We start from the raw sequence: 13,234 nt of genomic DNA, 5'->3' as shown, positions 1-13,234 counted from the left end.
AAACCTGTAAGTACTGCATGATCCATTTAAACCACGCCGGGGAAGAGTCCTTCCTGCCTGTTAGTGCCAGGAGTTGCTGGGCAAGTTTATCATGTGGCGAGTCAGGCACTGGGACAGTCCAATATCACAAAAGGGTCCTACAACAAGCTTAGGACCCTTATTTACAAACATTATTTATTCCTTTAAGTAGTTCTGGTGAGTGCCCTGGCACCTACAGAGAAGCCCGATCCATTGTGGCGGGTAGCACAGTTCTGGCTCCTAATGACACTGTGCTTCCTGCCGCCATATTGGACACCATGTGCCTGTTTAGGATTCAATTTCCCTGACCGGTTTAGCGACGGAAAGCAACAATGAAGGAGTAAAGATGGAGGGATCAGTTTGCTCATATGTTGCACTTTTATCTCACACCAGACTAGAGGGTATCTCACTCTGGCTTGGAGGGTGTATCATTCCGGCCTGGAGAGTATCTCACTCCAGGCTAGCTGGTAAATTTAATGTTCCATCCGAACTGCAAGATTGGTTTGACTTGAACAGGCCGATTTTTTCTAGATATAAATGTATCTGAAAAACTTTTAGAATTATTAACTATATCTCGACTCTTTGTGTTATGTGCTCTTTTTGTTTCTGCAGAGAGATTTTAGGCAGTGAAAGTTCATGGCCTTTACTGATGGCCTTCAATGCCATACCTGCCTTTATACAGCTTGTTACCCTGCCCTGGTTTCCCGAGAGCCCCAGATACCTCCTGATTGACAAAGGAAACAGGGCTTTGTCCATGAATGGCAAGTGACAACAGTTTATCTCCTGGGTGATACTTTAAAGTTTTAGTCAATTTCTGTAGCTATAATGTGGACATAAAGAGCCAATTATTTGTAACACTCAACAGTACAGTTGAATCCGGGTAACCATGGTACTAGTTGCCAAGAAGGCTTAAGTAATTGGAAGAGGATTGGTCCATTGCAATTCAGTGCTTCAAGCTGGTATGTGTTTATCGGGAGTGGACAGTTCAGGAAAGTAGACATCTGAAATTTCAGCCTTGGTCTGGTCTGCAGTCGTACATTGAGTAGCCAGTCATTGGATAAAAGGTTTGCAGAGTGCCATGACTGATTGTGTACTCAATTCACACAGCCATGCAGTCCTCTTGCATTGACAGAAGAAGTAGGCCACTGTGGCCTTCCACGAAGAAGAATAATGGGAGTAATTACTGGCCATTCTGCTCTACATGGATGATAGCAGTATAATTGGGCTCCGTTGTATCGTTCCATAATGCACTTGAACTGTATTGGGACTGTTGAATAGATTAAACGCCTCATATTGGAACAACACTCTTTGTTGTGATACCCATGTCTGCTAATGAGTCAAACTCTAAGGTCCTATTTAATAAGAAACCTTTCTTACAATGATGCTTTTCCCAAGATGTTTCTAAATGGTGTTGTAATTTCAGGATGAATTCTCCCTGTGCTGTGCAGAATATAGTTGTGATTAAAAAAGCACCTCTATCAATTACTTGGCCCTTAATTGTAGACCTTAGAGGCTTTTAGCTCCAATTTGCTTGGTCATAGCGATACTGACAGGAGCCGCTGTTGGTTTTTGATTGGCCCAGACCCTCTGGGCAAACTCCGATAACAGAAGCTGAACTGGTTGTTAGTGTGTTGGGAAAGGGCTTGAAATAGAATAACTCCAACAATTCAGTCCTAATACGTTCAAGATGCACAGGACTGGGCCTGCTAAACCAGTTAACCATCTTCAACTCATGAAGGTCACATTAAGATTTTGCTGCGAGCATATCCAGCTGTGATTGAAAGGAGACCTCTGTCTACTTTCATGGCCTCTTGAAATACAAACAGTGCCTTAGAGCAGCAGGCAAACACAATGCACCTCTACGTGTTTCCCTACACTAAGCTTACATCTTCCTTGCTTCCATTTGTTTTACTCACAGCACTTCAAAGACTATGGGGCAAGCGTGATTTTAGTCAAGAGCTTGAGGAAATGCAGGCTGAACGGACAGCGATAAGGGGTGAAAGGGCAAGGAGTGTGTGGGAGCTGTGCAGGGACCCCTCCGTACGAAGCCAACTTGTCATCAACATGATGATGTCGCTTTTTATACAGCTCAGTGGAATCAATGCTGTAAGTATTGACAGATGACTGGTAAAGCGCAAAGGAGTAGGACGTAGATTGGTGCGCACATATATTGAGCTTCCATCCTCAGGAATGTTGTCAAGGGAAAAACCAAACTTTCCATAGTCAGGGAGAAAAAGTCAGCCTCCCCATAAGAGTCTGACTTTAGAACACACCCTAGTGGTTGTTGCAGGACTTACATAGAGGAAGTGACTGGGTATTTTATAACAGCTGAAGCAAAAATAAATCACTGCAGATGCTGGAAATCTGAAATGAAAACAGAATATGCTGGAAAACACTCAGCGGTTTTAGTTCGATGACCTTTCACCCAAAACTCCAAACATTAACTCTGTTTCTCTCTGCTGCCTGACCTGTTGAGTATTTCCAGTTTTTATTTTATAGCAACTTTTAAAAAAAATTGTTCATGGGTTGTGGGCGTTGCTGGCAAGGCCAGCATTTATTGCCCATCCCTCATTGCCCTTGAGAAGGTGATGATGAGCTGCCATTTCAGAGGGCAGTTAAGAGTGAACCACATTGCTGTGAGTCTGGAGTCACATATAGGCCAGACCAGGTAAGGACGGCAGATTTCCTTCCCTAAAGGATATTAGTGAACCAGATGGGTTTGTATGACAGTCCAGTAGTTCCATGGTCCCCATTACTAATACTAGCCAGATTTTTAAAAAAATTAATTGAACTTAAATTCCCCAGCTGCCTTGGTGGGATTTGAACTCATGCCCCCAGATTATTAGTCCAGGCCTCTGGATTACTCATAATAGGTGGTCCCTCGAAGCAAGGATGACTTGCTTCCACGCCAAAAAGGGATGAGTTCACAGGTGTTTCAATGAAGGACCTAATATTACGGATCCCGAACTACATCGTGAAGGGTGGAAGATGCCTGTGCGTGGATTGTTTTAACGTGTGGTGGCTGTTGCACACCAGCCACCACACGGGCTTGACAGAGCTAGGTCTTGGTCCAGTGGCAAGGGTTACCCAAGATTAACTGGAGACCAGCTCAAGATTACTAGTCCAGTAACTTAACCACTATGCTACCGTACTTGTCTTATTGTTTTAAGTACTTAATTGGCTGTGAAGTGCTTTTGGACACTCTGAGGTTGTGAAAGGCGCTGCATAAAGGTAAGTTCTTTCTTTCTGATGCCCTTGCATTTACCTACATTCTCCTCTCCTCATAGTTTGTACAACTATTTCATGCGGGTAAAAACATCATGGGGTTAAGCTGCACTCCAGGATGTGAGCATGTACTGAAGGCTTCCCAGTCCAACGCAGTCCCCTACAAATTCACACCTATAGGTACATGCAGGTTGGGTAGGTAGGTTGGGTTGGATTAGCGAGGAATGCTCACAAAAATGGTGTTATCACTGTATGTACAGTTTCTGCCTGGCCCCCAAAATGCTTGCTGGTCCCTTATTAAAACACATTTTACAATTTCTGTGCCTCGGTGTCAAAAATGCTTTAACTATAATGCTCCTGTGAAGCACCTTGGGACGTTTTGCTATATTAAAGCTGCTATATAAATGCAAGTTGTTGTTAATAGGGAATTCTGATCTGCGGCGGAGTGGCTTAGGCTGGGAGTTCCAGAGTTTGGGGTCTAGGCAACGGATGCACGGCCATCTATGGTGGAACGATTATAATCAGGGATGCTCAGGAGGGCAGAATTAGAGGAGCGCAGACATCTCGGGGGGGGGGGGGTTGTGGGGCTGGAGGTAATTACAGAGATAGGGAGGTGCGAGGCCATGGAGGGATTTGAAAACAAGTATAAGAATTTTGCTTAACCGGGAACCAATGTAGGTCAGCGAGCACAGGGGTGATGGGTGAGCGGGACTTGGTGTGAGTTAGGACACAGGAAGCCGAGTTTTGAATCACCTCTAGTTTACATAGGGTGGAATGTGGGAGGCCAGCCAGGAGTGCGCCGGAATAGTCAAGTCGAGAGGTAATGAAGGCATGGATGAGGACTTCAGCAGCGGATGAGCTGAGACAAGGGACGGGCAATGTTATGGAGGTAGAACTAGACGGTCTAAGTTGTGCTGTGGATATGTGGTCGAAAGCTCACTTCAGGGTCAAATATGACACTAAGGTTGTGAACAGTCTGGTTCAGCCTCAGACAGGAGTTGGGGAGAGGGATGGAGTCAGTGGCTAGGGAATGGAGTTTGAAGCGGGGAGCGAAAACAATGGCTTCAGTCTTCCCAATACTCAATTGGAGAACATTTTTGCTCATCCAGAACTGGATGTCGGACAAGCAGTCTGACCTTAGAGACCGTGGAAAGAAGTGGTAGTGAGGTAGAGCTGGGTGACATCAGTGTACATGTGGAAACTGACGCTGTGTTTCCGGATGGTGTCGCCAAGGGGCAACATGTAGATGAGAAATAGGAGGGGGCCAAGAATAGATCCTTAGGGGATACCAGAGGTAACGATGCGGGAGCGGGAAGAGAAGCCGTTGCAGATATAGTAACCATGTTTATTCACCCTCACTACTACAATGGCACTTCCTTTATGTACATCAGTGCTGGCATTTTCAACAGTAGCTGATATCATTGATAGTCACAGACAGAAATAGGGGCAGGTGGTTAATATAAAATGACTGATAGATTTACATGCTATTTTAATCAGACATTTTTAAGTTAGTATTTTATGACCCAATCAGAATATGACAATTGAGTCAAATCACTACATGGTTGAATCAATCAATAGATTTGTTTTAACTTCCAGATTAAGGAAACTGCACTCATTTTGAAAAACTGCTGTTACTCAGAAATGTTTTCTAAATGGAAATTTGGACATTGGATACTTTCAATTATTTAATACTAATAGATTTCCTGTGACATTGTACATGGCTAGTTGACAAATATGTTTTTTTGTACATACGAGATAGCGATGGGATTGGGGAGAGATTTCGTAAACTCGCTCCATCATCATCATCATCATCATCATAGGCAGTCCCTCGAAGCGAGGATGACTTGCTTCATCGCCAAAAAGGGATGAGTTCACAGGTGTTTCAATGAAAGACCTAATATTCCAGATCCCGAACTACATCTTGGAGGATGGAAGATGTCTGTGCTTGGATTTTTTTTAAATCCAAGGTCTTGGTCCAGTGGCAAGGATTACCCAAGACTAACTGGAGACCAGCTCTGCTGCACAGGCCAAGCGCACACACATATCGCAGTGTGGGCTGGCCTGTGCTGCTCCTGGACCTTCGCCTCTTCTGGGCCCCAGATTCACGCCTCTCCTGGGCCCCGGTCACTTCCCTCTATGGACTCTTACCCCTCCTTCGCCCCTCCTGCTGTACCTGCCCGCACTGCAATCAGCGACCTGGCTTTGCAGCCATGGCCCTCCTGCAGCAGCACGCGCTGCTCCCTGCAGTGGTATGCCACTGCACGCTGCTCCCTGTAATGGGCCCGGCCTGCTGATGGTCTTGCAGGCCGGGACCGTGCTGATTTCTGAGCTGGGCCACCGCACGCTGCTCCCTGCAATGGCCCTGGAAACTTGCTCCACACCACCACCTACTGGCAAACGTCTGCAACTACTGCAGGCTACGGCTTGCCTACAAGATTTATATACTCAGTTTCGAAGTTAAATGTTGACAGAAAAGCATGATCAAAAATCAAGACAACAGAAAGTTGGACAGGGCATGAATACTTACACAAAATTGTTGATATATACTTGTTGATCATCCGTGGACATTGCATACAGGACGGTGGGGGGGAGACAAGATCAAGTGCAGTCTTCGGGTGAAGTGGGTCTAAAAGGCGAGGGACAATTCGAAGAGGAAATGCAGACATAATTCAGTCCCTTTTTCACATATTATATAGAATCTACAGCACAGTAACAAGCCATTCGACCACCCAGCTCTACCTCTCCATCACGTCTCTCGACCCCTGTTTGGTATCTAAATTGTCGGATTGCCTGTCCGACATCCAGTACTGGATGAACAGAAATTTTCTCCAATTAAATATTGGGAAGACCGAAACCTATTATCTTTGGTCCCCGCCACAAACTGCGTTCCCTAACCACTGACTCCATCCCTCTCCCTAGCATCAATCTGAGGGTGAACAAGACTGTTCGCAACCTAGGTGTCATATTTGACCCTGAAATGAGTTTCCAGCCACACATCCACGACATAACTAATACCGCCTTTTTCCACCTCCGTAACATCGCCCGCCTCCGCTCCTGCCTCAGCTCATCTGCTGCTGAAATCCTCATTCATGCCTTTGTTACCTCTAGACTTGACTACTCCAACTCACTCCTGGCTGGCCTCCCACATTCTACACAACGTAAACTTGAGGTCATCCAAAACTCAGCAGCCCGTGTCCTAACTCGCACCAAGTCCCGATCACCCAGCACGCCTGTGATTTCTCCCGGTTAAACAACGCCTCGATTTCAAAATTCTCATCCTTGTTTACAAATCACTCCATGGCCTTGCCCCTCCCTATCTCTGTAATCTTTTTCAGCTGCACAACCCCACAAGATGTCTGTGCTCCTCAAATTCTGCCCTCTTGAACATCTGCCATTATAACTGCTCAACCATTGGTGGCCATGCCTTCAGCTGCCTGGGCCCTAAGCTCTGGAACTCCCTCCTTAAACCTCTCCGCCTCTCTACTTGTCTTTCCTCCTTTAAGACGCTTGAGGGGCCATATGGCCTACTCCTGCTCCTATTTCTTATGTTCTTATGTTAAAAGCTAACCATTTAACCAAGCTTTTGGTCATTTGGCTTAATTTCTTCTTTTGTGTCTTGGTGCCACATTTATCTGTTTTGTCTTGTTGACACTGCTGTGAAGCACCTTGGGATGTTTGACATTGTTAAAGGTGCTATATAAATAAAAGTTATTATTATTAACTGGTCTATGCCGGTGTTTATGTTCCACACAAACCTTCTGTAATTCTAATTCCTACCCTGCCTCCATATCCCTCTTTTGCCTTTGTCCTCATATAATCGTCAAGTCTCCCTTTAAATGCATTAATGCTCTCTGCTTCACCACTCCCTGTGGCAATGAGTTCTACGTTCTCATCACCCTCTGTGTAAAGCAATTCTGACTAAATTCGTTCCTGAATTTGTTCTGGACTCAGCCACAAGTGGAAACAATTTCTCTATATATGCAACCCCATCAAACCCCTTCATAATTTTAAAGACCTCTATCAGGTCTCCTCTTAGTCTCTTTCCCAGAGAAAGGCTTGCTCAATCGTTGCTAATAACTGCATCCACTCAGTCCTGCTAACATTTTTATAAATCTGTTCTGCACTTTCTTCAATGAAGACCAAAACTGCACACAATACTCCAAGTGTAATCTAACCAAAGTTTGATATAAATTTAGCATGACCTCTCTGCTTTCATATTCCATTCCTTTAGATAGGAACCTTCAGCACTTTGTGTGCACTCATTGGGGTAGAGCTTGACTTTGTGCGATAGTGTAAAATGAGTGATCGCGAATCGACAGCCCGTTTTTTCCATTGAACTCCGTTGAAAGAGATGTAAAACAGTTGCCCACTCATGCTGACCCTTTTTACACTGTTGCACAAAGTCAAAATCTACCATTATGTGCTTATCAACTTGTATTGCTACTTTTAGCAATTTATGAATCTGCAGTCCTAGATCTCTTTGCTCCTCTACTCCATTTTGTTTTTTAAACTTCTAAGGAGTAGGTGGCCTCCCTATTCCTTCTCCTATAATGAACTGCTGATGTCTTTCTGTATTTTTGGTGCAGTCTTTCACATTTTTATCTATTTGATACCATCTGCTTCCAGGTATATGGTGAACGACTGTGGTCATGACACGGATCCCTGCAGGATATCCTGGCCCCTTTCTGCCAGTCTGAGAAACTTCCCTTAACTCCTACACTCGCTTTGTCTCTCAGGGGTGATCTAATTGAGGTATTTAGGGTGATCAAAGGAGTTGATAGGGTAGATAGATAGAAACAATTTCCTCTAGTGGGGGAGTCCAGAGCAAGGGAGCATAACCTTAAAATTAGAGCCAGGACGTTCGGGCGTGAAATCAGGAAGCACCTTCACACTAAAGGATTGTGGCCCTCTCCTAAAAAGCTGTTGAGGCTGGGGGTCAATTGAAAATGTCAAAACTGAGATTGTTATATTTTTGTTAGGAAAGGGTATTAAGGGTTACTGGACCAAGGCAAGGAGATGGAGTTAAGGTACAGGTCAGCCATAATCTAATTGAATGGAATGAGGGGCTGAATGGCCTCCGCCTGGTCCTATGTTCCATGCACCACGGTTTTTCTCCTCCCATTCCAGGCTCTGTGTCTCCCCATTCCAGGCTCTCTCTCCCTCAGTTTCTGGCCTTTGATCTTCTTATTCCAAAAGCTGTGTGAGGTTGGCTCCATGTCATCAAAGGGATAAGCCCTGCAAGTTTCATGTGAGCACATTCTGGTGCGGCCTGCCATGGAAGCAGCTCAGGTTGCCTGCGAATAATGTGGCACAGTTACAGATTTTTTTAATTCCCTTTCTCTAGTTTTGTTTATTTGTAATTCGTGACTCTGACACTTTGAGCATATTTAGGATTGGACATCCCGTCACTGCTGCGGATTGTAGGGAGAAGGAACAGTTGAGGGAGGTAAGTAGCTCCACAGTTTTTAGTTAGAGTAAGAGGCATCATGGTTCTTAATTTCAATGCATTGTGGTGGCAGGGAGGAGAATTTGACATATACTTAAAAAAAAAAACATTTAAAGTGCTATGGGGAAAGAGCGGGGGAATGGGACTAATTGGATATCACTTTCAAAGAGCTGGCACAGGCACGCTGAGCCGAATGGTCTCCTTCTGTGCTGTATCATTCTATGATTCAATGAAGGAACGTGTTGGATAGTTTAGGAGGAACAGTGAATATTGTACACTGTATGATCATGCATTATTAAACAAAACTTCCATTCTCAAAGTACCTTTATACAAATTTTGTTTTCCAGATCTATTCTTATGCTTTTGAGATTTTCCATGCAGTAGGAATTCCACATGAGACAATACCATATGTTTCCATTGGAACAGGACTGATTGAATTTTTCACCTTGCTGATCTGTGTAGGTACAATGTTGAACTGGATTATTGGTGATGGAGAATAGAAGCCACAGATTACAGGAGCTTCAGGTCTTGGTTAGTTAGCTGTGGTTAGTTAGTTCAAAAGCTGCTTTCTCCAGGCTGGGCTCCCTCCTGTTTGTGACTTGTTTTTTTATCAATGGGTATAGCTATTGAAGGCTGAATCCTCGCAGGCTGCCTGAGGTCATGCACAGTATCTATTGTGTGTAAAGAGCTGCAGCTCTCTCAGTCCCATTGAGTTCAGACGAGCTCCTATCTGCCAATCAGACTGGTCCCACACCACTTTGCCACTGTTCAGACTGCTGTGACAGTGATCTAAAGAGTGACACTCTAACTCGCCTGGGTCTGCAAGTGCAGCATGGAAGGAAATTGTGTCAGAGATGTCGGATATCATTACACTAATGCATCTGCTTCATCACACTGTGACACCCACAATCTGCATTGCAGAGGTCTTACTGCCTCTTTAAAGGGAAATAAATGTTTAAAACTATAGCGGAATCAGTTTGTATCTCAGATCTTGAATCTTGGTGACTAATGTGCTGTGTTCACAGCCAAAATACTCGGTCCCGGCACAATCTGACACAGTGCTGCAACTGTACACAGTACCCAGAGACTGGACAACTGTAGCAAGCTCAGGAAATTTCTATTCCATTTGCTGACTAAGGATATATTGCACTTTAGTTCAATAATGCCTAGTTAGAAGAGCTGAGAGCAGATTCAAGAGCTGCCCCATGTTACTTACCTGACCAGGATTCTCTGGCATGTACCAATAGGTACTGAGAGTTTCACAGGGCATGATGGTGCATGAAACTCAGTGATACCCAGACACCTCTATGATGCCATCATGCACTCTGCTATTAACTGGGTCCTCTTGACTTGAGTTTATAACCAAAAGCCACTATTAGAGACTCATGGACCCAATGAGCAGTTCTTTTAACGCACATTGGAGCTCCTTTACTGAATGTATCTCAGCTTCTCCTCAAGTCAATGACTTCCAATAGCAGAGCTTCACTGTTGCTGAATGTTTTCTTTTATGAATCTTGTTGCACAGGGATTCTTCGTTGAACGAGCTGGGAGAAAAACCCTCCTCTGTGGAGGATTAGGGTTTATGAGTCTGTGGACAGCACTGTTGACAGTTACCTTTTCACTGCAGGTGAGTGTTATCTGAGTGGGACCAAGGGGAAGGGAGCCGCCATTGTTGACAACATTCTTTTAAACTGGCATTAATAATTACACAGGACTGTGTTTGTTACCCTCTCTGTTGAAAAGACAAGAACTGTCAACATTAGTGAAGGGTTGAAAGAGTGTCAAGAACAGTTCCATGCCTTATGGGAATAAGTTCAGAAGAATCAGGTAATAGAACTCACTTATCGGAGGAAAGGGTTCAATGATGAGGATGGGTTGCATAACAAAGGTGGTCGAACGGAGGTTTTTGAAATGCTAAAATGATTCGATAGGACAGATAAAGAGAATCTATTTCCTCTGGTGGGAATAGAGAACAAAGGCGTAATCTTAACATTAGAGCCAGGCCATTCAGGACTGAAATCAGGAAACATCTTTTCACACAAATTGTAATAGAAATCTGGAACTCTCTCCTCAAAAATGGCTGTGGATGCTGGGTGAATTGAAGCTTTCAACACTGAGGTCAATAGATTTGTGTTAGGAAAGGGTATCAATGGCAGGTTAATGGAATTGAAGTACAGATCAGCCATGATCTATTGGAATGGCAGCACACAGTTGAGGGTCAGAATGGCCTACACGTGTACCTACATTGAACATGTGACTCTCTCATGGTTACTGTCAATTTCAAAAGTAGAGTTGAGGCCTCACCATTCACAGCACAGTCTTCAGTCCAGGGCCAAGATGCTGTGCCATCATTCAGGAGATGCTCAATAAATATGGATGGGCACAGGCTGCTGCATATTATTCGAGGGGTACTACAGTGTGCCAATTCACCCAGCTTCTGATACACCAGTGGAACGGCATCTACTGGTGGTAAACAATTCATCACGCTGCAACCCACATTCACCACACTCAGGACTGGTATCCTGGAAATTAGCTCCAGGTTCAGGACTCTCATCCCGGGAAGTTCTGAAGTTGTACGTTCCCCTTCCTGATGAGGTTCAGTGTGGGGGGCTTCTGGATGTTATGGAATTAACAGGCCTTAAAATGGGAAGTCAATTTAAATAAATTTTCGCTGGCTTTGTTGCTGTGACCTACGTGTCTCCCGGATACTAAGGGCAGCAGTTTGTGAACTGTGTTATGGAGAGGGAATCAGGAAAATAATTCCACTTCTTGCCAGTCTTTGATTACATTTGGTTTCCTTTTCCCAAGGGCCGCACATGCCGATGAACAGCAGCTGCCGCAACAAATTACCCAATGGGCCAACGTTGCCACAACACTTCCTGTCGTATAAACAGGATGATTCTGATTTGTGGCATGCTGGCTTGAGCTCTGTACAAACAGCCTGAGCATCAGAGTACACAGTGTTTCAGAGATGTTGATAATTATTTGCAGTGTGGGGACACTGTGTCACCCAGCTTTCATCTTGCGCACTGGGTTTCTTTCATGCCGTCGTCTGATCACCATGCAGGCACTGGCACTGATTTTAACAGCCCTCACCCACTCTCTTCGTGAAAAACAAAGAGAAAAGACATCACACTAATTTTCCATTGCTGTGTTGGTGCCAGCTCACCACAAGCATTTACGGGCAGTGCATCCATGGTTTTCCGAAATCCACTGAGGTTCTCCATGTTCTTTGAAAATGACCTCCCACATCCCAAACCCTGGATCCAATGAGATAAATGGTGTCAAATCATATCAGCTCACCTACCAACCTAGAAAGCTAGCAAAAGCTGACCAACAGCTTCAAAAGAAAGTGACTCGTTCCCTGGAAAAGTTCAGGAACAGCCCCAGACCTACAACATGTGAGCACAGATAGTTACACAGGCTCTGTAAATTAAACTGCAGATGCACATTCCACTCCAGAGACCTGTGCACAAAATTCAGGCTGACTCTAGTGCTGAGGGAGGGAGCGCTGCACTGTCGGAGGTGCCGTCTTTCAGATGAGATGTTAAACCACGTAAAGTTCCGATGTCACTATTTTGAAGAAGAGCAGGGAGTTATCCCCGGTGTCCTGGCCAATATTCATCCCTCAACAAACATCACTAAAGGAGAATGGGCCTAAATTCCGGCCTTGCTGGGACTATGCGGAGTGCACACGGACCCGGCGAGGCCTCGCAAAAGCCGTTTTCAGGGTGCGATGCGCATCCCCGGGAGAAGGACACCCACACGGGAGAGATTGGGCTATTTGCCCAACTCATGCCCAGCGAATGTCCTTCAAACTTTTACGCCTGGTAAAAGCAGGCGCATAGCTTACTTTTCCCAGCGTAAGAGTTTTAAAACATTCAATTCCATATAAAAATTAAATTTGAATACACATTTTTATAGTAAAAACCCTGTCTATTAAGGCAAGTTTATTTTAAACCCTATTAAAACACATTTTTAAAAAATTCCAAAAATATATACTTTTTTCTAAAACATTTAATTAACTTTCATTTTAATTAATTTTAAATATGTGAGGTGTTTTATTAATGTATTATGTTGTGTTTCTTGTTTTAGGAGGCAAGTTTATTTTAATTCTCATTGATAGTTACAGGAACACGTAAAAACAGAGTTCTAATTTTTATCAATGAGAATACTGCATCGTGATTGGTGGTCCAGGTCCATGTGACTCCAGTATTTCTGTACATACAGGTAAGTTCTGTCCCTATATGCTACACATGGAATGAAGGCATCCCACTGGAATTGAAGGTGCTTCCGGGACCACCAAGTATTTCCGTAAAAATTTTTCGGTCGGAGGCATTCGTCTGAAGGAAGCCTCCGATCGGAATTTTCCCCCCATTATCTGGTCATTATCTGAGTTCAGTTTGTGGGAGCTTTCTGTGCGCAAAATGACTGCCATATTTCCTACATCACAGCAGTGATTACACTCCAAAAGTACTTCATTGACTGTAAAGCATTTTGGGACGTCCTGAGGCAGTGAAAGGCGCTATAGAAATGCACGTTCTT

General features: G+C 44.3%; 1 protein-coding gene across 1 annotated transcript in view; it reads left to right on the top strand.

Annotated features, from left to right (window-relative positions):
- The window catches only part of LOC139269233 (solute carrier family 2, facilitated glucose transporter member 11-like), a 69,340-nt gene that overhangs the window by 40,714 nt on the left and 15,392 nt on the right, over positions 1-13,234 (top strand). Inside the window, exons 6-9 of the mRNA XM_070888323.1 lie at positions 631-779; positions 1,937-2,124; positions 9,037-9,147; positions 10,215-10,316. Coding sequence (XP_070744424.1) covers positions 631-779; positions 1,937-2,124; positions 9,037-9,147; positions 10,215-10,316 — 550 coding nt within the window. The remainder of the gene's footprint in view (positions 1-630; positions 780-1,936; positions 2,125-9,036; positions 9,148-10,214; positions 10,317-13,234) is intronic.

The sequence above is a fragment of the Pristiophorus japonicus genome, chromosome 8 (assembly GCF_044704955.1).
Source record: "Pristiophorus japonicus isolate sPriJap1 chromosome 8, sPriJap1.hap1, whole genome shotgun sequence".
NCBI classification, from domain to species: Eukaryota; Metazoa; Chordata; class Chondrichthyes; family Pristiophoridae; genus Pristiophorus; species Pristiophorus japonicus.
The sequence above is the reverse complement of the archived record's forward strand: the minus strand, read 5'-3'. Positions and strand labels throughout refer to the sequence as shown.